We start from the raw sequence: 24,309 nt of genomic DNA, 5'->3' as shown, positions 1-24,309 counted from the left end.
GAATGTCGGGAAGGGGTTAAGCACGTCTGTTCCACCTGAAATGGAACATCACATGGTGCGGCCAAGTGCTTCAAAAAGGGTAAGGGCAGGGTCGGATCTGGGAGTGGCCAAGGGATTGACTCCAGCGATACTGGCAGAGATGCTGCCATACCTAAATAGATTCCCTGACCTTGCTCGGGCTGTTCTGTTGGAGGAGGGTTTCAGGGATGGGTTTCGTATCCCATGCCCTCCACACAAAGTCCCCTTTTCCCTTCGTAATTTGAAGTCTGCCTACCAGTTCCCATCAGTGGTGTCAGACTAGGATGGCGGGTCCTTTCCTTACCCTTCCCGTCAACGATTTGGTAGTTTCCCCATTGGGTGTGGCCCCCAAAAAGGAGCTGAAAAAGTATCGGTTCATTCACCATCTCTCCTATCCTAAGGGTTTGTCGGTGAATCACAGGATTGACCCTGAACTATGTTCGGTGGTCTATACTTCCTTCGATGCGGCGGTGAAATGGGTTCGTTTCTATGGCCAAGGGGCCCTCATGGCCAAAACTGATATTGAATCTGCTTTTCGTCTGTTCCCGGTACATCTGGACAGCGTTCAGCTGTTGGGATATTTATGTGACGAGGCTTATTTTGCATAGTGGGTAGTGCATGACACATCGGGGGTCGGGTCTCTTGTCAACTACTTGGTTGATTTTTGTCGGCCCTGGTATTTCCTCCGTATGTTCCCTTCTACTGGCTACCATGGAATAGGTGGCGCGACGCTTCAGTGTTCCTTTGGCACCGGAGAAGACTGAGGGGCCGGCATCCGAGTTGGTATTCTTGATTGATTCTGAGCGTATGGAATGCCGGCTGCCGGTGGACAAGCTGTTAGATCTGCGAGATGCCGTGGTGCGGGTCAGGGGAGTGTGTAAGATTTGTCTTAGGGATCTCCAATCCCTGCTCGGGAAACTTCATTTAGTCTCTTGCATTATTCCCATGGGCAGGGTTTTTTTGCCGGCGCCTGACGGGCCACGGCGGGCGTCAGATCTCCACTTAATTTTGTGCAATTGACGAAGGACCACAGGTAGGATCTGGGGCTTTGACACGATTTCCTGGGAGGTACAATGGGCGATCGCTCATCATGGCCCCGGTGGTGGATCATTTTCATTGGGAATTGTTCACCGTTGCGTCTGGTGGTGTGGGGTCTGGAGCGTTCGGTCAAGGTTAGTGGTGTGCAGCTGGAAGGCCCCAGGCATGGTTTGGGGAGGGTCTCGTTAGGAATCTTGCTCTCCTAGAACTGTTCCCTAATGTGGTGGTGGTTACGATTTGGGGCGATCAGTTCCGGGACAGGAAGATTAGTTTTCATTGTGATAACATGGGGGGGGATTTTGGCGATTAATAATGTGTTGGAATCCGCCCCTGTTGTTCGCCTGTTGCACCGCCTATTGCTCCTTTGCCTTTCTCTAAATGCGTGGGTATTAGCTGTGCACGTTCCTGGAATTGAGAATTCTATAGCCGATTCTCTATCTCGGTTGGGGATCGATTGCCCTCCATGTCTTTGGGACTTGGTCTACAGCGAGTGAATGGTCTGATTCCCTCTTCCTTGGCACCTGGGACATAAGATGCTGGTACAGATTTGCAAAGCCAGCCATACTCACTAGTTATCTGTATTGTGGTCCACAGGGGCCTGCTCTTCTCCACTACAAGCTCTGTTGTGAACTTGTGATATTCTGCCCACAGGGGCCGATATAGGATTGAAATCTAGGGCAGGGGTGAAAAAAACACAAACAATGAATAAAATTTAAGCCTTGGGGCAAGCGCACAGCACTGGTCCAAGAGTAGCGGCCTATTCTGGGGGCAGTAAGCAATTGGCGAGTTTGCCCCCCCCCCCAAAACCACCCGTATAGAACTCTGCTACCTGTCAATGGAAAAATCATCTGTCAGAAGGAAAAATGTTTCCTGCTGAGTACAAGAAAGCCTCATCTGGGAATTAGACTTTCTTGTACTCAACCCCTGGGGAAACATTTTTCCCTCTGGCGGATGACTTTTCAGTTGACAGGAAGCAGAGTTACATGAAGGGAAATAATTTTTCCTTCACCTCTAGTTACTATTTTCATACTGCTAACTTTTCTTATTTAGGTAGGTTCCACTGGACAATTTTGTCTAAGTCGTAGATTAGTTGGACTACTTCGATAATCTATGTTTTGTTTTTTAAAATAAAATGGTGAGAGGGTTGCATGAGGGAGTTTTTATTTCAATAAAAATGTTTTCGTTTGTCTCTTTGTTTTTTTAAAAATTTATTACCTTCTTAGTAATTGCCGCTGTCTGATTAGGCAGGGCTTAGATTAGCCAGTAAAAAGGCTAACACCCCCCATTATTACCCCTATACCCACCGCCACCAGGTGTATCGGGAAAAGCCGGGTACGATTTATTATTTCAATTTAAAAAAATCACCATCAGATGGTCGGTGTGGACCCACTGGGCCGTACCGCGTAGCGGGATACTAGCTGGCCAAACAGATATAGGCAATGTCTACAGTTGTGGAAAGGGTACCTGAGGCAACGTAGACAGTAGCGGTGGTTTCAGGCTGAGACAGGTGCCAGAACGAGCTCGATCTCTGAGTAGAGAGGAGTGTTTTGGGTGTGGTGCACTGTGCTTTGAGCATATACCGTCTTTGGGACTCTGCTTTATCATCTGCTCAGGTTTACTACACCTGCCTGGGCTAGCAGAGTGCCCCGAGGGGGGGCTTCATCTGGAGATGGAGTCCCGGTACTCCACCCTCCGGAGAAGGCCGGTGGGGGGTGGAGGGACATCCCAGCCGGCTGGGAAAGTGGAGCCAGCCCTGGGGGAGAGAAGGACATCTCAAGGCAGTAACAGCGTGGCCTTGTCCTCTCCCAGGGTTGGGGCATCGCAGCATGCCGCGAGGAGAGGAGGAGAAGGACAACCGGGAATGGATCAACAAGGCTGCAGGGACCCGTCCGAGTGGGGGTCACTGAGGCCAGGAGAAGACGCCGCCATGTTTGGCTCCCGCCTTGTGGCCCACATGGAGGTGTACAAAGATCTGGGGAGGTCCCTGCAGCGAATCCGCGGTGACCTGACCGTGGCCTGGCAGAGGGCAGCCAAGTCATCAGGCAGCAGGCGGGCGAAGTTCGTGCCCTGCTAAGGGAAGTGAAAGAGGTGGAGGAGCGGCGAGCCCCGGAGACCGGTGAGCGGTGTGAGCCGTTCATCGGAGGAGGGGGCGGACCGGAAGTCGGCTGCAGTGCGGTCCCGTGGGTCGGGTGCCTGTAACGGGACCGGCCAGCGTGATGGGTCTGCAGGCACGTGATGCCTCGGATAAGGGTGGAGTCAGAGCCTCTGCAAGGGGCGGAGCCAGCCACTCCGGAGCGGAGGAGGGGAGTGGCCTGGCAAGAATAAGCGCAGATGATGTGGGGGGGCCTGGTGCTCCTCTTCCCAGTGCCCCAAGCAGGACTTATGCTGGGGTAGTGGGGGGAGGACCACCAGCCCACCCTCGTCCTCTGGCCCTGGGGAAGGTCACTTGCAACAGCGCCTCCTGCAGGCCTTAAGGGAGGGGAAGCAGTCCCTAACTGTAGGGGGTGTGCAGAGGGACCTATCTTTCTGGATAGATAGGTACGGGTTGGAGGCCTTCCGAGAGAAAAGAGGGGATCAGTGGTCACTCCCGACAACCGGGCAGGCTGTGGTCAGGAGGACTGTGGTCCGTGTCCGGTGGCGCGGCAATGAGATCTGTCCCCCCAGAAAGACGGTGGTGGAGCTGCTGCTGGGGATGGGCTTCAGGGCATGTGACATCTTTGCCCTTATACACCCTCATGGCTCAGCTGAGTTTGACATCAGCTTTGTTCAACCAGGAGGCCTGGAGGTCTTCTGGGGGAATTATGAGCTGGTGAAGGACGAGCCCGGCTGGCGGGATTTTGCTGCACAAGCAATATCCCGCCAGAATGGTCTCAAGAAGGTGACCGTTCTCACCCGTAACGAGTCACTTTCTTGTGTTGACATCATGACCTGGTTAAGTCGGTTTGGAGAGGTAGCGGAGATGCCCAGGAAAAATCTGGATGAGTTTGGCATCTGGTCGGGGGCCTGGACGTTTATGGTGAAACTTAAGCGTCTGAGGCAAACTGTCCCACATTCCATCCTCTGCTTTCCTTGGGAGGGATCGCATCCTGGTCTTCTACCAGGGACAGCCGAGGCTGTGTCACCGGTGTGGCGACCCCTCACATTTGAGCGCGGTCTGCACGGTGCAGAAATGCGCTCATTGTGGGGGGGTAGGTCATCTAGCTATATCATGTGGCCAGATTAGGTGTCACCTGTGCGGTGACTTAGGTCACCCATTCAGTAGGTATCCTCGCTCCGTGGTCAATGCGGTTGCCAAGCCTGCAGGAGAAGAGAGTGGGGTGGCTCCTGTGGGTGAGGAGGCATGTTGAGATGGCGGGGCAAAAGGGCAAGTGAAGACATCAAGGAAAGGGCTCCAGCCTTCCTACCATCGAAGGCAAAAGGAGAGGGAGCTGAGGGAAGCCCAGGTAACTGGGGGGACCTCTGGCCCGAACCCGGAGCCTGCCCTGGAGACGGATGCCCTTGGGGACGCTGAACTGGATGAGGAGGTCAGGAGGATCCAGAAGGAGCAAGTGGCTGAGGACTCTCAATCCTCCCAATATGAAAGTGTTGGTGAGGAAGAGAGGGTACAGCCTAAAAAAACATTTGGGACACAGGATAAGATCTTGAGGGGACCAAAGTCATCTGGCCAAGCCCCGGCCATGGAAGATAAAATCTGCACCCCTCTGGTGCTCTCCCCCAACCGCTACCAAGCCCTCATGGATCTTCCAGCTCCTCAGCAAAGTGAGGAGGAGGGTGAGGTAGGGGTCTCAGGGGGTGCTGGGCCCCTTCCCCCGAGAGGTACAAAGGCCTCTGGGGCAGGGGTCAACCTGGGACAAAGGGACGAGGATGGGAGTGTGAGTGAGGGGGGGGGGGTCCGCCAGGAGGAGATGGACTCCACTACCTCCAAAAAAAGAACTAAAGAGAAAGGGTCTGGAGGGTCCTCTTCAGATCATGACGGGGGAGGGAAGAAGAAAGCCGTCTAATTTTATCATCCAGTATGGCGGTACCCGCACCGTTGACGCTGGCTTCCATTAATGTCGCCAGCATTAAGTCAGATATGGCTAAATTTGCAGCCTTTGATTTTCTCAGCCGAGTGAAAGCTGACGTTTTGTTTCTGCAAGAGACCAGACTGTCACTTTTGGCAGATGTCGTAAAAGCCAGGAGGGATTGGCAACGTGGACCCTCCTACTGGTCTCTTGCGGCTGAGCCATATAGCGGTGTGGCGGTTCTTTTCACCGCACCGGTAAAATGCCGACGGATGATAGAATTAGAAATGGGGAGGTGCCTGATTTTAGATGTTCTCATGAAGGGACAAGAATTAAGGCTAATTAACATCTATGGTCCCCAAACAAAGTGGGACCGAAAAAGTCTCTTTATGAGGATTAAGCCTTTCCTTTTTTCTAGTCGACAGGTCATCTTTGGAGGGGATTTTAACACTGTCGTTAGACCCCGTGATAGAGGAGGTTCCAAAGGTAGACTGGGCTATGATAGCGTGGCCTTAAATAGCATAGCTAGCGAGGCTCGCCTGGTGGATATCCACATTAGGCATACCCCAGGTCACCGCGGGTTCACATATCAAAGAGGTAGTTGTAGGTCTAGGATAGACAGGTTTTTTTTGAAGGAGGAAGCCATCTCTTCACCAGTGTCCGTTGTTGAGGTGGAATTCTCTGACCACTGTATGATTTTGTTTTCTCTGGACATTGCAGAATCCCTCCGGATGGGACGAGGTATATGGAGGCTGAATTCCTCTCTACTGGAAGAAGCAGAGATAAGACAGGCCTTTGAGGATTTTCTTCAAGACCAGGTACCTTTGTTGGATCTAGGTGGCACTAAGTCAGAGTGGTGGGAGTTGTTCAAATATCGGGTGGCAGGATTTTTCCGCCGGCTTTCAGGCCTCAGGTCTATGAGCAGGTACCGCCTGTATCAGGAACTGAGGAGGAAACTCGAACGTCTGGTCTCGGCCGGAGGTAGCCATTAGGAGATCTCCGGGGTGAAAGCGTTGCTCAAGAGGTGTCAGTATGATAGGCACGCATCTTTGGTTCTTGAGAGGGATTTCGGGAGGTACCGCTCGCCCGACTCCTACAGGAACTGTAAGATGTCAGTGAGTCGTAAAATAGTGACTGGACTAATAGACAGTACAGGGTCCCTGATGGAGATCCAAGTCAGGGATTCTGGAGATCGTTAGATCCTTCTACTCTCACCTTTTGGGTAAGCCGGATCCAGACCGGGAGGAGATGTCGGCTTTCCTGGCTGAAACTGTTCCCGAGCCAGGAGAGGATTCCTCTCTTAATGTTTTGATAGATCCAATCAAAGAAGAGGAAGTAATGCTGGCGATTGACGGGCTAGGTCTGAAAAAATCGCCAGGGCCGGATGGCTTAACATCCGAATTATATAAGACCTTTAAAGGAATCCTAGTTTCCCTCTTGACATCAGTGTTTAATGAGTGTCTATCCTCGGGCACTCTGCCGAGGTCAATGAGGAGGTCAGCTTTGATTGTTCTATCAAAGGGTAAGGATTTGACTCGTATTGAGAATTGGCGTCCCATAGCGCTCCTCAATACGGACAGAAAGGTTCTCGCCAAGGTGCTGTTTAATCGGTTGGTGAAATTTGCACCCCGGCTCCCTTCACCTGTCCAGCATTGTTCCGTTCCAGGCCGCAGCACATTTAGTGCTGTCCTCAGTGTCAGAGAGGCAGTGGAGTGGGGAAATTCTGGCCAGTGGAAGGGGTACGTCCTGTCCTTGGACCAGGCCAAAGCGTTTGACCGGGTGAATCATGAGTATCTATGGTCGGTCCTTCTGAGGTATGGCCTGCCGGGTGGTTTGTCAATTGGCTCCAGACCTTATACACTGGGGCAGAGACTTTCGCACTGGTTAACGGTTGGGTTGGAACCCCCTTTGAGGTTGGGTCTGGTGTCTGCCGGGGCTGTCCTCTGAGTCCCTTGCTATATGTGTTCGTGATTGACCCTTTTCTTAGAAGGGTTGACCGTCGACCATTGGCGGGGATCGGGATCGGCTTGGAAGGGCCAGAGGCCACCCAGAGGGTGGTTGCATATGCGGATGACGTCTCCATCTTCATCTCCTCGCAAGGGGAGGCGGAGTGGGTGATGTCAGAAGTGGAATGTTACTCGCGGGCATCTGGGTCCAAGATTAACCGTGACAAGTGTGAGAGTCTCTGGCTGGGAGGAGGAGATCCTAGTTCTGGTCTCCTGGACACCCTTGCTGAGCCTCAGGGGTCTGCAAAGATCTTAGCAGTGGAATTTGGCCCGGGTGATTATCCCAAGAAAAACTGGGATGGCAGGCTAAACTTAGTTGCCCAGAAGGTCGGCCAATGGAAGGGTTGGTCCTTAACCCTTAGAGAAAGGGTTAATTTGGCCAAAGCTTACCTGATGCCCATGTTGCTCTACCTTGGCAGTGTGTGCATCTTGCCAGAACCTCTCTGGGCTCGGGTCTATAGCCTGTTCTTCCAACTGTTGTGGGGTAGCAGGCTTAACCTAATTAAGAGAGAAGTCACGTATCTACCAAGGAGACTAGGAGGGTTAGGTATGGTTAACCCAGTGGTGTTCCTAGTGAACACTTTTATTAAGATTAATCTAGCAAACCTCGGACAACAGAGGGCTCCTTGGTGGATTCTCTCCTGCATGGAGTGGTTTCAGCCCTTCTTCCAGGAATGGGAGAGAGGAGGCCAAGTGAAAGACCTGCGTACACCCCACGGGCATCTCCCGGCTTATGCCGCCCTGGTTTTGAAGATGGTGTGCCGGTGGGGTCTGGAGGTGTGGGAGATCGGGACCATGCCAAGAAAATTTCTCGACAGAAGGGTTCTGATGACCCAATTCCAGAAGTCCCTGGCACTCAAAGACTGCCCAAATAGTGACCTCGGGGAGGGATTAAAACTTTTAAATTCAGTGAGGATTCCCCAGAAGTTTTGGGATCTGGCTTGGCGCTGCTTCCACGGGAGACTGTACGTAAGGGGCAATCTGAAGTACAGAAACACTGATGACAGAGGATGTCCGCGGGAGGAGTGTAGCAATACACTGGAGAGTATGGAGCATTTCCTGCTTCATTGCCCATTTAATGTAGAGGTATATAAAAGTGTGGGTACCTCCATCGGCTGGCCCGGCTTAGCCAACCTCTCCTATGCCGGGTGGGCTTATGGGATGTTCAGAGACCTAGGTGGTAGGGACCGTAACACTTCCTTTTTAGTTAGCATAGTGGTTAGGCACTTTACTTGGAATGCACGGTGTTTAGTATCTACGCAGAGCAAAATCCTCCGGGTTGATGAGGTCGTAGGGAATATCATCGGTGACCTGGTGAAGGTGCGTTCTTTGGAGGTCGATAGACTGGGAGCACCCAAAGCCTCTCGCTTATGGAGGGGCTTTTCATTTAGGATGCCTTAGGGTATCGGCCTTCAGGGGGGGGGGCTCATCCGACTTGTCTGGGGGGGGTGTTCGCCCTCGTTTCGGCACATAAAATTAAGCGATAGGGAGAATAATAGGGAAAGGAGGGTAAGTTTAGGGCTAGATTAAATGTAGGGTAAGAGAAGGGACAGTAGTAGGGGAAAGCGATAGGGGAAGCGATAGGGAATGTGTTGGCGTGGGTGGACCCTGGCCTTGGGGGGGTCGAGTGGGTCTCCTGTCTCCTTCCTTCTGGTGGTAGGCTGGATTAGTGCACTTCAGGTTTTTGTTTTTTATACGTAAAGGCAGTATAAAGGCTTACAGGAACCGAACTTGGTGCTTTCGGGTTTTGGTTTTGGTGTTTAGTTGCTATGAATATGTGAGGGATAGTGAAAGGGGTTTAGAAAGGTTGGGTGGGGGAATTGAGGGGAGTGGGGAGGGGGGTGTTTTTTTTTTCCTACTCAGGCCCGGACTATGCAGAACATGAGAGGACATGGGGCGAGGGTCTGAGTGGGAGGTTTAGGGTGAGGTGGTGGAGGCCAACACCAGGACTAACCAGACATGAGTGGACATGGGGCGGGGTGTTGGCCTGGTGTGGTGATGGGTTAGTTTAGATAGAGTTAGGGTCAGTATATTAATATTAAAAAAAAAATCTATAAAAAAAATAAAAAATAAAATAATATAATAAAAAAAAATGTTAGGGTGTATATAATGTGTGCAGTGTATGGTGTTTCACCGTGTATATAGGTGTGTATGCCGGGGGTTTGACACATTTCCGGCTGATTGTTTCGAATGAGTATGGAAGGGAGTGAGTGGGGGTGAGTGGATTCTGGTGGGAGGAGGGGGGAATATGATAAAGGTTGAATGTGGATGAGTGCAAATGGAGGAGGAAATTGGCCAAGACCAGGGATGGGAAAAAAATGCAGTAATGTATTTTGTGTATATATTGTATATATTGTTGTGATTTATGTTATGTATTAGTCATGTTGTTGTGTTTTTCTATTTTTCTAATAAAACAAAGAGTTTCAGGCTGAGATGAGGCTCCGGCAATAGGCAGACACCAGGCGGAGTGCAACACAGCAGATGCAGCAGAGGGCACAACACGACTCCAACACTTTAAGGCACAGGGGCACGGTAGCACGGGATTTCGGGGTACTAGAAGCAGGAACGGAACACTGGGAACTGGGAAACACTAAGGGACCATTTGCAAAGACAGACATGGGTAACACAACAATGCTCAGGCAAGGATGGAAGGGCATAGCCCTTTTTATAGTCCAGAGGCATTCTGGGCTAATTTGCAGATATTCTTCATGTGCGCGTACTGGCCCTTTAAGGCCGATCACACGCGTGTGCATGAACCCTATGGGAGCCAGTACCTAGATGCGGAAGTGAGTGCCGGCATCTCCCAGGAGGGAGATTCCACCGGGTACTCACTTGTACATGGCCGCGGCCGTCAGGACAACGGTCCGCGGCCATAGATGTTACAGTATCCCCCCTCTTCTCGGGGCCAGAGCGGGAGAGAAACTTCTTCACAAGGGCAGGAGCATTGATGTTTTCCTCTGGCTCCCAGGACCTCCCCTCTGGACCAAACCCCCTCCAATCCACTAAATAAAAAGTTCTTCCTCCTACTCTGTTGGTGTCCAAGATCTCCTTCACCTTGAATGTCTCCAACAAACCGCTAGACTAGGGGTCTTGGTGTAGCGGTTCAGGACCACAGGCTTAAGCAGGGAGATGTGAAAGGATTTGGGGATCTTGAGGCTGGGAGGCAGCCAAAGCTTGTAGGAGACAGGGTTGATCTGCAGCAGGATCTCGAAGGGTCCGAAGAACCTGGGAGCAAACTTGCAAGACGACACCCTCAGCCGGATATTCTTAGAGGACAGCCAGACCTTAGTGCCTGGAAGACACTGAGGAGGCTCTCGTCTTCTTGTGTCTGCCTTTCTTTTCATGTGGTCGACTGCCAGCAGAATAGAAGATCGGGTCTGCTGCCAGATTTGTAAAAAGTCCCTGAATGTAGAGTAAGATCCAGGCACCTGGGACGTAGTGGAAACAAGAAGAGGTATTTGTGGGTGTTGGCCCTAGACAATGAAGAATGGGCTGGAGGCGGTGGACTCACTAGTGTGGTTGTTGTAGGAGAACTCAGCCGAAGGAAGCAGCTGCACCCAGTCATCATGCTGCCAGGAGATAAAGTGTCGTAGATAGTTCTCCATAATCTGATTATTCCTCTCGACTTGACCACTGGATTGGGGATGGTAGGCTGAGGAAAAGTCCAACTTCACACCGAGGAGACTGCATAGGGCTCTCCAGAACTTTGAGGTGAACTGAACCCCCCAATCCGACACAATATGCAGAGGCAAGCCTTGCAGACGTGCAGAGGCTGTCGTGCACATATTGAGCGTAGGGACCGTCGCCCAGTTGTACGCCGTCGCCTAGGACGGGTCGTGCAAGTAGGCAGGGACTGAGTGGCGGGTAGATTAGAGCTCATCTGTCTGTCTCCCTACCCCGTCATTACATAATCACAGGCCCATATACCTTTTCTACCCTTGTTCCTACACAACTATGGACCCCCTTGAGACCCTGGCTCAGCAAATGCAGGGTCTCTCCATACAGGTCCAAGCCCTGGCTCAGAAGTGCGACCAGCGTGATGCTAACCAGGTAGTGCCCTCCACCTCACCTCTTGAACCCCACCTAAAGTTGCCTGACCGGTTCTCAGGGGACCGGAAGACTTTTTTCTCCTTTCGGGAGAGTTGTAGGCTCTATTTCCGTCTAAGGCCCCACTCCTCAGGTTCTGAGAGCCAGCGAGTGGGTATAATTGTCTCCCGGCTCCAGGACGGCCCCCAAGAATGGGCCTTCTCCTTGGCTCCTGACGCCCCTGAACTTTCCTCTGTTTACCTTTTTATTTCTGCTCTCGGGCTCATCTATGACGAGACTGACAAGACTGCCTTTGCCGAGAGTCAGCTGGTGACCTTACGTCAGGGTAAGAGACCCGTTGAGGAGTACTGTTCTGACTTTAGGAGTGGTGTGTAGCTTCTCGGTGGAATGATCCTGCCTTGAGGTGCCAGTTTAGATTGGGTCTGTCGAACGCCCTGAAAGACCTATTAGTTAGCTATCCCTCTTCTGACTCTCTAGATCAGGTTATGGCTTTAGCGGTACGTCTTGACCGACGTCTCAGGGAACGACGACTTGAACATTTTTGTGCCTTCTCCTCTGGCTCCCCCATGATGGCTCCCGAGGTTCCGTTGCTTCGTTCTTCCACGGAAAACTCGGATGAACCAATGCAACTCGGGGCCTCCGTGTCTCCCCAACAACGTAGAGAGCTCTGCAGAAAGAATGGTCTCTGCTTCTACTGTGGGGATGACAAGCATCAAGTGAACAACTGTCCTAGGCGTAAGAATAAGCAGCCGGAAAACTTCCGCGCCTAAGTGACCATCGGGGAGGTCGCTTGGGCGCACAGGTATTTCCCGTAAATATGAAACCTAATAAGATCTTGCTTCCCTTTCAGGTCTCTTTTGAGGGTAGGTCTGCCACCGGCAGTGCCTTCGTGGATTCAGGGTCTTCTGCTAATATTATGTCTGTGGAATTTGTTATGTCTCTAGCTATGCCATTGATTGATTTGCCTAAACCTGTCCCGGTAGTGGGTATCGACTCCACTCCACTTGCTAATGGTTATTTTACGCAGCATACCCCCGTTTTTGAACTCATTGTTGGCTCCATTCATTTGGAGCAGTGCTCTGTACTGATGATGCAGGGATTATCGCCCGATTTGGTTTTAGGCCTTCCCTGGTTGCAGATGCATAATCCCACGTTTAACTGGAATACTGAGGATCTTACTAAATGGGGTAATGAATGCATGATGTCCTGTTTTTCTGTTAATTTTATTTTCCTCCCTGAGGAGGTGAACACTCTACCTGAGTTTATTCAGGACTTCGCTGGTGTTTTATCTCTGACTGTCAATATGATTGGGTCTCCTTCATTCCCCTAGCCGAATTTTCCCTTAATAACCGGGTCAGTAACTCGTCAGGGGTCTCCCCCTTTTTCTGTAATTTTGGGTTTTATCCACAGTTCTCCTCCGCTTCACCTGGTGGTTCCAACAATCCCGAGGTAGATGTCGTTCATCGGGAACTGTGCACAGTCTGGGCCCAGGTTCAGAAGAACCTAGAGGCGTCCCAGAGCATACAAAAGACTCAGGCAGATAGAAGACGTTCTGCTAACCCCTTGTTTGTGGTAGGGGATCTGGTGTGGCTGTCTTCAAAAAAATTTGCGCCTTAAAGTTCCGTCCAAAAAATTTGCTCCCCGGTTTATAGGGCCGTACAAGGTCATTGAGGTCCTTAACCCTGTCTCCTTCCGGCTGGAGTTACCCCCGTCTTTTCAAATACACGACATGTTTCATGCCTCCCTCCTGAAACGCTGCTCCCCGTCCTTGGTTACCTCGAGGAAACCTCCGGTCCCTGTTCTCACCCTTGAAGGGGTAGAATTGGAGGTGGCCAAGATTGTGGACAGCAGGATGGTCCAAGGCTCCCTCCAGTACCTGGTCCATTGGAGAGGATACGAGCCTGAAGAGAGGACTTGGGTACCCGCCCGGGATGTTCACGCTGGGGTATTGCTCAGGAGGTTCCATCTTCGGTTCCCCAATAAGCCAGGACCACCTAGGAAGGGTCCAATGGCCCCTCATAAAAGGGGGGTACTGTAAAGGATCTGCCAGACACAGCTTCTGTGTCGACGCCAGTGGTTAATCAGTCTGCATCTGCTCCTAGGTCTGATAGACTGACTCGATCTGCTACCACTCAGGCTGGTAGGCTGAGTAGTGGGAGAACCTATCAGAGCCTGGCCAGACGGTTCTATCTCCCGCCCTCGGTCTATTTATACCTTCATTTGCTGCTTGTCTTTGCCTGTGATTCTCTCTTGTTTCCTGGCTCTGCGGTTCCTGCTATTACTATTGACCTCTACTTCATATCGACCCTGGCTTTACTGACTACGCTCCTGCTCTGCGTTTGGTACTTCGTACACTCCTGGTTTGACTCGGCTCGTTCACTACTCTTGTTGCTCACGGGTTGCCGTGGGCAACTGCCCCATTTCCCTTAGCTTCTGTGTACCCTTGTCTGTTTGTCTGTCGTGCACATAGTGAGCATAGGGACCGTCGCCCAGTTGTACGCCGTCGCCTAGGATGGGTCGTGCAAGTAGGCAGGGACGGAGTGGCGGGTAGATTAGGGCTCACCTGTCTGTCTCCCTACCCCGTCATTACAGTAGGCCAGTCAGTGGAACAAAATGAGCCATCTTGGAGAATCGGTGCACCACCACCCAGACCGTACTGCATCCAGCAGGGGGCGGCAGGTCCGTGACAATGTCCATAGCAATATGTAGCCAGGGGGCTGCGCTCTTCTCCATCTGTGCCAGAGCTGCGGCCACTGTCTGGACTACCCAGGTACCCTTGTGCAGGACATTGTATTGCTGCGGTTTCCTGTTGTTTGGCCAGCTGCCACCCTGCTACAGTGGTACGGCCTAGTGGGTCCACTGAGCCGCCTCGTGACATGGTGTCCTCTGTCTAGAACGACCTGGACAAGGCATCGGCCCTCACATTCTTGTCGGCAGGGCGGTAGTGGAGCTTAAACTGGAACTGGGCGAAGAACAGCGACCACCTAGCCTGACTGTGGTTCAGCCGCTAGGACGTCTGGAGATAGGTGAGGTTCTTGTAGGCCGTGAATATTAGGATTGGATGAGCTGCGCCCTCTAGTAGGTGTCTCGACTCCTCCAGAGCCAGCTTGATAGCCAGTAACTCCCGATCTCAAATCGAGTAGTTGCATTCGGCGGGAGAAAAAAGCTTGGAGTAATAGTCACATACCACCTTCTTGCCTTTGAAGCCTCTCTGGAATAGAAGTGTGCCAGCACCAACAGAGGAGGCGTCCACCTCCAACGAAAACTGCAGAGACACAAGATTGAGGCTGATGTGAAGGCCTTCTTTAAGCCCCTAAATGCAGCCTCTGCTTCTGGAGTCCACACCTTGGCGTTAATGCCCTTTTTGGTGCGAGTAGAGATTGGAGCTGTCAGTGAGGAGAAGTTGGGGATGAACAGCCGGTAGAAGTTGGCGAATGCCAAGAAGCTCTGTATGGCCCTTAAGCCTTGAGGGCGTGGCCATTCCATGACAGCCTTTACCTTCTCAGGATCCATTTTGAAAACTTTTCTCAGAGATGATGTAGCTGAAGAACGGTAGAGACTTTTTCTCGAACATTCACTTCTCCAGCTTGGCAGACTTGACGGACATGTCTCTGATGAGTCGCTGGATCTGGGGGAAAAAATCAAAATGTCATCGAGATACACCACAACACAGACATAGAGGAGATCACGGAAGATGTCATTGACGAACTCTTGGAAGACCGCGGGAGCGTTACACAGGCCGAAGGGCATCACCAGGTATTCGTATTTCCCTTCTCGAGTATTAAATGCCTTCTTCCATTCGTCACCCCAACGAATCTGGATTCGGTTGTAGGCTCCCCGTATCTGATCAAACAGTTCTGAAATCAAAGTCAACGGGTATCTGTTCTTTACCGTGATCTGGTTGAGGGCCCGGTAGTCAGTGCATGGTCGGAGAGATCCGCTGTAATGACGGGGGTAGGGAAACGAACAAGTGAGCCCTAATCTACCCGCCACTCTGTCCCTGCCTACTTGCAACGACCCGCCCTAGGCGACGGGGTACAACTGGGCGGCGGTCCCTACGCTCAGTAAGTGCACGAGACAAACATACAAGGGAATACAAGCAAAGGGAAAGGGGCAGTTGCCCACGGCAACACCGTGAGCAACCAGAGTGGTGAACGAGCCAAGTCAAAACAGGAGAGCACGAGGTACCAAACGCAGAGCAGGAGAGTAGTCAGTAAGCCAGGGTCAGTATGGAGCAGGATGAAATAGTTAGGAGCTGTAGCTGGGCCAGGAAACCACACGAGAAGAGCCACAAGCAAAGGAGGAACAGGAAAGGCAGGTATAAATAGACAGAGGGCGGGAGCTAGCTCCGTCTGGCCAGGCTGCGATAGGCTCTCCCACTCCTAAGCCTGCCATCCTGAGTGGTGGAAGATGGAGTCAGTCTCAGAGACGTAGATTCAGGTGCAGACTGATTACCTATGTTATCCCCGAAGCTGTGCCTGGCAGATCCTTTACATCCGCCTTTCGTTTTACCAAAGAAAAACCCGGCCTCTCCCGTGGATGAGGATTTGCGTATGAAGGCCCTCTCTAAATTCTTCTTGATATAGGCAGACATAGACTGGGTCACAGGTAAGGAGAGAGGGTATACCCTAGCATGGGGAGGAGATGAATCAGGAACCAAGTCAATAGGACAGTTATATGCCTGGTGTGGGGGCAACGTCTCTGCCTCCTTCTTGCTGAAGACATCGGAGAATTGAGAGTAGCAAGGGGGCAACTCTGCCAATGACTGATGCGGAGGAGGCTGAACCGGATGGATATGCCCAAGGCAGCGGTTGAGGCACTTGGACCCCACTGGAAGACCTCTCCGGAGTTCCAATCCAGCACGGGGGCGTGTAGACTGAGCCAAGGCAAACCCAGCAGCATAGGGTTGACGGCCCTGGACAGGAGGTAAAAGGAGATGAGCTCAGAATGAAGGGCTCCCACTTGTAGCCTCAGTGGTTTGGTCACAGACAATATAGGGTCGGGCAGAGGCAGTCCATTTACTGAGGCAACGATTAACGGAAGGAGATCCACTAGGTCTCTGCGTATAAAATTGACTGCAGAGCCAGAGTCCAGATAGGCAGAGGCCAAATGGGTCCTCTCACCAGCGACAATAGTCACAGGAATAGACAACGTGAAAAAAAGTTCTCTGTCAAATTCTGTGTCGCCCAGGGTTGTTTCCCCAACCAATCCTAGGCTTGGAGTTTTTTGGCTTCTGGGGACACAGGCACACGACATGGCCTCCGAGGCCGCAATATAGACAAAGTCTGGAAGTGCACCTGAGCTGTTTCTCCTAGACAGATAGTTTAAGTTGATCCACCTGCATAGGCTCCTCAGGTGGGGCAACAGATGAGGACAAGAGGGGTTGCTGGAAGTTGGGAGCCAACCTAGGAAGTCTTCTCTCCCGATGAACCTCTTGGGATTTTTCCCTGAGCCTCATATCAACCCGGGTAGCAAGTAAAATGAGGTCGTCCAGGGTAGGTGATAGATCACGGGCAGCCAGTTCATTTTTGATCTCCGATAAAAGTCCATGCCGGAAGGAAGCTACCAATGCCTCGTTGTTCCAGGACAGCTCACCTGCCAGGGTCCAGAACTGGATGGTGTACTCACCCACGGAGGTGTCCTCCTGGCGAAGGTTCAGTAGGGAGGTAGCTGCCGACAAGACTCGTCCAGACTCCTCAAACACAGTTCGGAATAACCGCAGGAACCCCTTGAAGTCACGGGTCTCAGGTCCCTGTCGTTCCCAGATAGGGTTCTCCCACGCCAGGGCCTTTCCAGCAAGCAGTGAAACAATGAAGGCGATCCTGGCGCCGTCCGAGGGAAATGCTCTGGCATGCAAGGTGAAGTGAATGTGACACTGATTGAGAAATCCCCAGCATGCGCTTTCGTCTCCGTTGAAACGAGGCGGTAGTGGCAGCGAGAATCGGGGATCAGAACTGGTGCTGACAGGAGGTGTAGCAGGAGAGTTAGCCGGAGAAACTGGAACAGGAGCAGAGGAGGAAGCAGCTAGCGCCCCTAGCTGTTGTGCCATAGCGTTTACTGCCACAAGGAGTTGATCCTGTCGAGTTCGCAGGTCCTGCAGATCCACTTGCATGGCTTGAGGTGACAGGCCCTTGAATTAACCAGCGGGGTCCATGGCCTGAGCGTACTGTCACAGCGCGGGGTGTGGACTCACTGGGCCGTACCGCATAGCGGGATAGCAGCTGGCCAAATAGGTATAGGCAATGTCTACAGTTGTGGAAAGGATACCTGAGGCAACGTAGACAGTAGCGGTGGTTTCAGGCTGAGATGAGGCTCCGGTAGTAGGCAGGCACCAGGCGGGGTGCAACACAGCAGAGAGCACAACACGACTCCAACACTTTAAGGCACAGGGGCATGATAGCACGGGATACTGAAAGCAGAAATGGAACACTGGAAACTGGGAAACACTAAGGGACCATTTGCAAAGACAGACTAGGTAACACAGCAATATTCAGGCAAGGATGGAAGGGCATAGTCCTTTTTATAGTCCAGAGGCATTCTGGGCTAATTTGCAGATATTCTGCATGTGCACGTACTGGCCCTTTAAGGCCGATCACGAGCGTGCGCATGCACCCTACAGGATCCAGTACCTAGATGCGGAAGTGAGTGCCGGCGTCTCCCAGGAGGGAGATGCCGCCGGGCACTCACTCGTCCATGGCCGCGGCTGTCAGGGGGTTTGTCAGGACGACGGTCCGCGGCCATAGAACTTACAGTCGGGTACTGGATTGCACCCGGATCTTCCCGGCACCTCTGGTGGTGGTGGGTATCGGGGTAATAATGGGGGGTTATCCCTTTTACTAGCTAACGCTAAGCCCCGCCTAAGTAGTGGACGTGGTCAATGAGACAACTTCCATTACTAAGGCACTAATAAAGTATTAAAAAAACAGACACAAAATATATTTTTTTAATTGAAATAAATACTCCCCCACACAAACGTCTTTGACCATTTTATTTTAGTTTTTTATAAAGAATTAAGTGTAAATCATCGATGTAGTCCAACGAATCTTCGATGTAGTCCAAACAGTCCAGTGGAAGCGGCATAACAGAAATTTGCAAAAATAAAAAAACTTATACTCACCTACACCAGTCTTGTCTTCTCCCCTGCGCCGCAATAGAAACTAGAGGTCAGTGAACTCTAATCTCTATTGTGGTGCACAGGACCTAGGGATGCGCCAGAAATATTAAGAGATATTAATAATTCTGGCGCATCTGGGAGGTCCTTTGCGGCAGAAACGCTAATACAGGGACTCCTCTAATAAAAATTATAACATGTAGTAGTGTAACTAAACTTTTAAAAGAAAAATGTCATCTTACACTGACATGTCAGAAGTTTTGGTCGGTGGACATCCATGCACTGAGACCCCCACTTATCACTAAAACGAAGAGGCAGAAGTGCTTGGGTGAGCGCTGTTAGTCTATGCGCCCGTACACCGATCCGAGAAAAGGCGATCAGACACTAAGCGGAAAAGCGCTCACCCTAGCACTTCTGACGCTTCATTTTAGCGATCAGTGGGGTCCCAGTGCTCGGACCCCCACCGATCAAAAGTTGTTATATGTCAGTGTGACATGTCAATGTTTTTTTAAACTTAATTACAGTTGAAGCAGTCAGACACCCCTCCCCTAGCAGTATAATAACTACTGAGGGTGCTATGGGGGAAATTATACTGCAAGGGGGGTCTAAGTGACTCTGACAGCTCTGTGTGGGGAGTTATCTCCCCATACAGCTCTCAGCAGTTAGTCAGATGCTCTGACCCCCTCCCTTACAGTATAATAACTACATAGGGCTCTATGGTGGGGATTATACTGCAGGGGGGGGCTGAGCATCTGACGGACTGCTGAGGGCTCTGTGGGGGAGAATAATCCCCCCATAGAGCCCTCAGTAGCTAAAAGACTGCGAGATGGGGTGCCCCCATAATGCCCACTGCAGTCAGTCAGATGCTCAGATCCCCCCCTTTCAGTATGGTAGCTACTAAGGACACTATGGTGGTATTATTCCCACCACAGAGCCCACCGCTGTCAGCAAGATGCTCAGATAACCACTCCCCCACCAATGTCGGCCCATCACTTTTAAATTAGTGGGGGCAGGAGGCTGAGCACAGTAAGCGGCGCTCTGACGCTCTAGTCTTTAACAACAAAAACTCAGCCTCCTGCCCTCACCTTATTACTTACCAGCCACTCTCTTCTTCTTCTTTTCCTCAGGAGAGAGAATTCTCCTGCAGACCTCCAGCTTCCCTATGCTCCTCTCTCGAGGCACGTGCAGCGTGAGAGAAGAATGTACTAGCAGTCGTGCACCTATCGTGCTGTACATCTGCTAGATAAAGTATGCCCCCCCGGCCCGTATGCACAAAATGCCGCCCCCTATTTTTAGCTCGGTGGTGCCGCCGCAGGCTCACCTCGCCTCATGGGAAGTGCGGCCCTGGCTGGTATATACAGACGGTGGTTATATACAGGGATGGTAGTTTGTATATACAGAAATGATGGGGGTTATATACAGGAATAATGGCTCGTATATACAGGGATGATGGGGGTTATATACATGGATGATGCCTGTATATACCAGCCATCATCACTGTATAGAACCTCATCATTCTTGTATATACCAGCCTGGGAGTTATATATAGGAATGATGCTAAGAAGAAAATTGGATTTTTGTACTCATCCTAAAATCCTTTTATCATTGAATTCATTAAGGAAAATAGATCCTACCCCCACCATTGTGGTTCATTCGTGGACCCAGGCTTTCTGGTGGTTTGGTTTAGTTTTCTCCTGGGATCAGGATATGTTTGGTTTTCTGTTGCTTCTCCACTGGGACTTCTCCTACTGCTTTTGCACAATCTGATTAGCTTTGTGCCTGTAAGAGGGTTATAGCCTGCATAGGAGGAGCCACCACTATTATTTATGCCTAGTGTCAGCTTCCCCGTGGCAGGGACCTATATCTATGGTGCTGTGTCATCCAATGAGAAAATAATTTTACGGTGAGTACAACAATCCATTTATTTCACTCTTTGTCTTCTATGTAGTCTTCCTTCAGAGATGCTTTCAGAGCCTGATGCTGCAGCTCTTCTGGATGAAGTAACAAGACAACCAATAGAATTTTTTCCAGGTAAGAAACAGGCCTGGGTGTCATGTATGAATTGGTTTAATAAAGTAGTACAAAATTAGTTAAACGACTCTCACAATGGCATGTGCCAGATACATATAATTTCCTAGACTTATGAATACTGAACAGTATTGTGTGAGCAGTATACGACGTATTATGGGGATTATATGGCAGCATTATTGGGACACTGTACAGAGGTATTATTTGGGAACTGAATTGAAGTATTGTGTGGGCACTGTATGGAAGTATTATTTTGCATTGGATGGCAGTAATCAGTTATAATTCTTTGAGTAAGGCTATGTTCACATTTGCGTTCTGTTTTCTGTGGTACTGCTTGGTCATAGGAGCCGAACGACGAGAAAAACAAAAGTTCCGTATCCATCGCATGACGGAAACTAACGACGATTGGCGGAACCCTTTGACTTTAGTCATTTCTGTTGAGTTTACGTTTACAATTTCCATAATTTTGCCAGGATAAAATATCGCTGCATGCTGCTCTATTTTATCCAGCAAAAATGGCGGAGCCTCTGACATAAATGTGAACAGAGCCTAAAACGTGCATATAATATGTGTGACTATAATTATCTTTTTTTTAAATCTTTTGATGCCAATCTCTTTAGAGGGTGTTTTACCGTCTCCAATACCTGCACCTCTCCATGTCTCTCCTCATCCACCCAGTCCACAGGTATATTGCCTAGTGTTTTCTCTTTATTCTATATGCTGTACATGTACATTATTATTGTTTATTTTTCACCAAGGGTTCACCAAGGCTTAACTACCAGTACCCGCAGGGCTGGATTAAGGCTTGAGGAGGCCCCTGGGCAAAAAACTTGGTGAGGGCACCTATCCCACCTCTAGAACTCAGACCCCAACTGATTAGCTATTGCAATTTCGACCTCTTCTAGGCTAGAAAAGAGAGAGAGATAGAACCAGGGCAAGTAGGGCGGGTGGTAGAGGCCCCCTAAGTACCCAACGAGGTACCCATTGTGCCTTCCCTATGATCCTGCCCTTAGTACCACTTACAGAAAAACAGAATGCAAACTGGATAACCTCCTATCCTTTGTGCTTGTTTTCCATTGGGGTGTTAGAAATAGGATTAGATGTGATGTAACTACCATATTCTATTCAAATCTGATAATGCTCATCTGGATTTTGATTAATTTTCGAAAATTGCTTTCAATCTATACGCCAGTATTTTATCCAATGACTGCTTACGGTTTGTGTACTTGTGTTGCCCTGACAGTACATAGATTGTTTTTTCACATATTTTGTGTCTACCTTTGTAAACATTTGCTTGTGTATAAGCCATTGTTGCAATACTATCTTTATTAGAGGATTGATGATGAATAATATAAATGAACCTTTCTCCAGTTTTCTGGCGTAGAAAATTAGCAAAATGTCCCAAAAGTGTCAATTTGCAATGCAAAATTATGGCTTTTGGCCTTTTTACTATGCCCTCGCCAGTTTTGTGACAAGGAGGCGTGGGTTCCCAAAAGGGGCCAGTGCCACAGCGGCTGGACAAATTTATTATAATTTAAGGTAAAAAACTGGCATAATTTATAGTGGAAATCTACGCCAGCTCCTAGCTCGCATAGATTTCATTCTGTGGGGCATAGCAAGGTAGAGGCCCGTGCTGAGCCTCCTACCTTGCTTTCCCCATCGGACTACCCCAGCCCCCCATCAGACAATTAAAAAAAAAGGAATGCTTACCTCACCGATCCTCCTTTCCGGGTCCCTTCAGGCTCCCTCGGCATCTGCGGTTCATACAAGGATACAAGGTCCTGACGCCAGGCAGCACCAGGACATTCTATCAGACGCAGCACTGACGACGTTAAGTGCTGCGTCACATATACGGCCCTGACACTGCTTGGTGTCAGGACCTTGTATGAGCCGGGCGACATACTTATGGAGCCTGAGGGGACCCGGACAGGAGAAGAGGAGCGGTGAGGAGAGTATGGTTCTTTTTTATTTCATGGACGATGGGAAGGGGAAAATGGATGGCGCATGGCCGCGGTCATTGCAGCCACAATTGTGATGCATGGTTGGCCGAAGGATTCGCCTCTTAATAAATGTATTGATTCTTACTCTAATTTACTTTCTTTTAAGACTGGAATATGAAACGCCAGTCTTAATAAATTAGGATATGCTCTCACTTGTTGATCACTGTGGGTCCAACTACTGAGACCCCTGCCGCTCTATAGCATGAAAGGGCAGCAGCGTTCCAAGTGGCAGTTCACTGCACAGTGCATGGACAGGAGTGGTTAGTTCATGCGATCATTGGATAGACCCCCACCGATCAGCGAGTAATGGCATAAACTAGCAATATGCCATCACTTGTTAAAATGGGAAAAAGTTTTACTGCTTACACACAAATAAGGTTTCTTACCACAATTTGTTCTGTTCTGACCAGTTAATGCTGCCTGATGTGCCCCTTGAAGCTGAACATCTACCACCAGTAAGACATGCTGTGCGGAGAACCAGTCTAATAGTTGACAAAGATACACAGATTGGACACATGGTTATGCAGGAGCAAACCAGTGACCCCATTATATATACCCAGCCAGTGGTATGTATGTCTTCCAGACAAGAGCTCAGAAACCCTTTATTACAGGGGTGCACAACCTGCGGCACGCAAAGCCATTATGTGCGTCCCCCTGCGGCACTGTTATGGAGGTCACTGTGTGGCTGGCACTGTTATGGGGGGCATAAACTGTTACTGTTTTATGCCTAGCACAGGCCTGAGGTGATGGTGCATGACTGGTATTCTCTTTGTTGCAGCTTAAATATCTCTGTCATTCACTGCCCACTCAGGCCCTGTACTAGACATAATGCAGTGCGTCAGTATTACCTAGAGTGATCCTTTAAAAAGGTATTTCTATTTGAGACATTTACGGAGAGATGGCTGTGCATGTGTGCGGCTCTATCCATTGTTGTTAATGGGAGTTGTAAACACACTGCTGATTCTATACCTCCACCCAGTCTTTTCTTCTCTGGAGTGCTGAATAGGGGAGCAGGAAAAGCTCATTCTCCTGATAGGTGAGTCCCGGAAGTGAAACCCCACCAATCAGAGATTTATTGTATATACTGTTGATATGCTTTAAGTGTCCCAGAGAGTAGGAGACGACATGGAGTGATGACCGTGCATGTGTGCGGCTCTATCTATTGTAATTCATGGAAGTTGAAAACACTCAGGAGTGCTGAATAGGGGAGCAGAGAAAGGTCATTCTCCTGATAGATGAGGGTCGCAGAAGTGGAACCCCATCAATCAGAGATTTTCCTCCCTCTGCTCACCGCTCCCCTCCTCAATAGACTTGTATTGACAGGGTGTCTTTGTCTGACTCACTCTCTCTGCTCCCTCCTCCTGGTCTGCCTTCCCTTTCCATAGACTTCTAAAGGCAGGCAGTGAGGAGACACACTCCCACATTCTGCAGCCCGTCAATTCTGCGTTATAACCAGGGATTGACTTTGTTTAACAACAGGGGGTGGACAACAGATTACAGGAAGAGAGTTTCAGTAACTTTATGGAATTTGCATGGATAAAACAACTACATTTTAACAGTAAGTCAATTACAAAGGTGATCTATATCAGGTATACTATTAGATTAGCATAAGATATTTGAATAGTTAGTGTACATTTAAAGAGAGCTGTAAGGTGATGAGCCAGAATGGTATTCTTTTAATACAATGCTCCAAATCCATCCAGACCAGGGGAATTGGAAGACTTCTCAGTTTTAATAGCCACTAAGACTTTATACGAGGTAATGTCCTTCTCCATGAGGTCAACATGGGAAGGACCAAGGGTTGGCAACTGGGCCTCTGTCAAAAAATACTCTGCTGTTGTCCAATCCAATCCCTGAGAAGGAGCTTGATAGAAATGATAGAATTCATCCATTATCTGTTTCGGATTTTGGGAGACTCTCTCAGTGATTGCCTGGGAGAAAGTCTCCTTGCCAACGGCTTATCCCCTTGGGAAAATAATTTATATTCGGACCATCTCAAACTTTTTTCTGTACGGACAGTCAGTACCATATTAAGTTCGGTCCATGTCTCCTCTAAT

The 24,309-nt window shown here is 50.0% G+C and overlaps 1 protein-coding gene across 1 annotated transcript in view; it reads left to right on the top strand.

Annotated features, from left to right (window-relative positions):
* REC8 (REC8 meiotic recombination protein) overlaps positions 1 to 24,309 on the top strand; it is a 241,705-nt gene that overhangs the window by 147,362 nt on the left and 70,034 nt on the right. The window contains exons 10-12 of the mRNA XM_075828870.1: positions 20,173 to 20,255; positions 20,873 to 20,937; positions 22,663 to 22,818. Of these exons, the coding sequence (XP_075684985.1) occupies positions 20,173 to 20,255; positions 20,873 to 20,937; positions 22,663 to 22,818 (304 nt within the window). The remainder of the gene's footprint in view (positions 1 to 20,172; positions 20,256 to 20,872; positions 20,938 to 22,662; positions 22,819 to 24,309) is intronic.

Source organism: Rhinoderma darwinii, chromosome 1, assembly GCF_050947455.1.
Source record: "Rhinoderma darwinii isolate aRhiDar2 chromosome 1, aRhiDar2.hap1, whole genome shotgun sequence".
NCBI lineage: Eukaryota > Metazoa > Chordata > Amphibia > Anura > Rhinodermatidae > Rhinoderma > Rhinoderma darwinii.
Note: the sequence above shows the minus strand (reverse complement) of the source record. Positions and strands in the feature narration are given on the sequence as shown.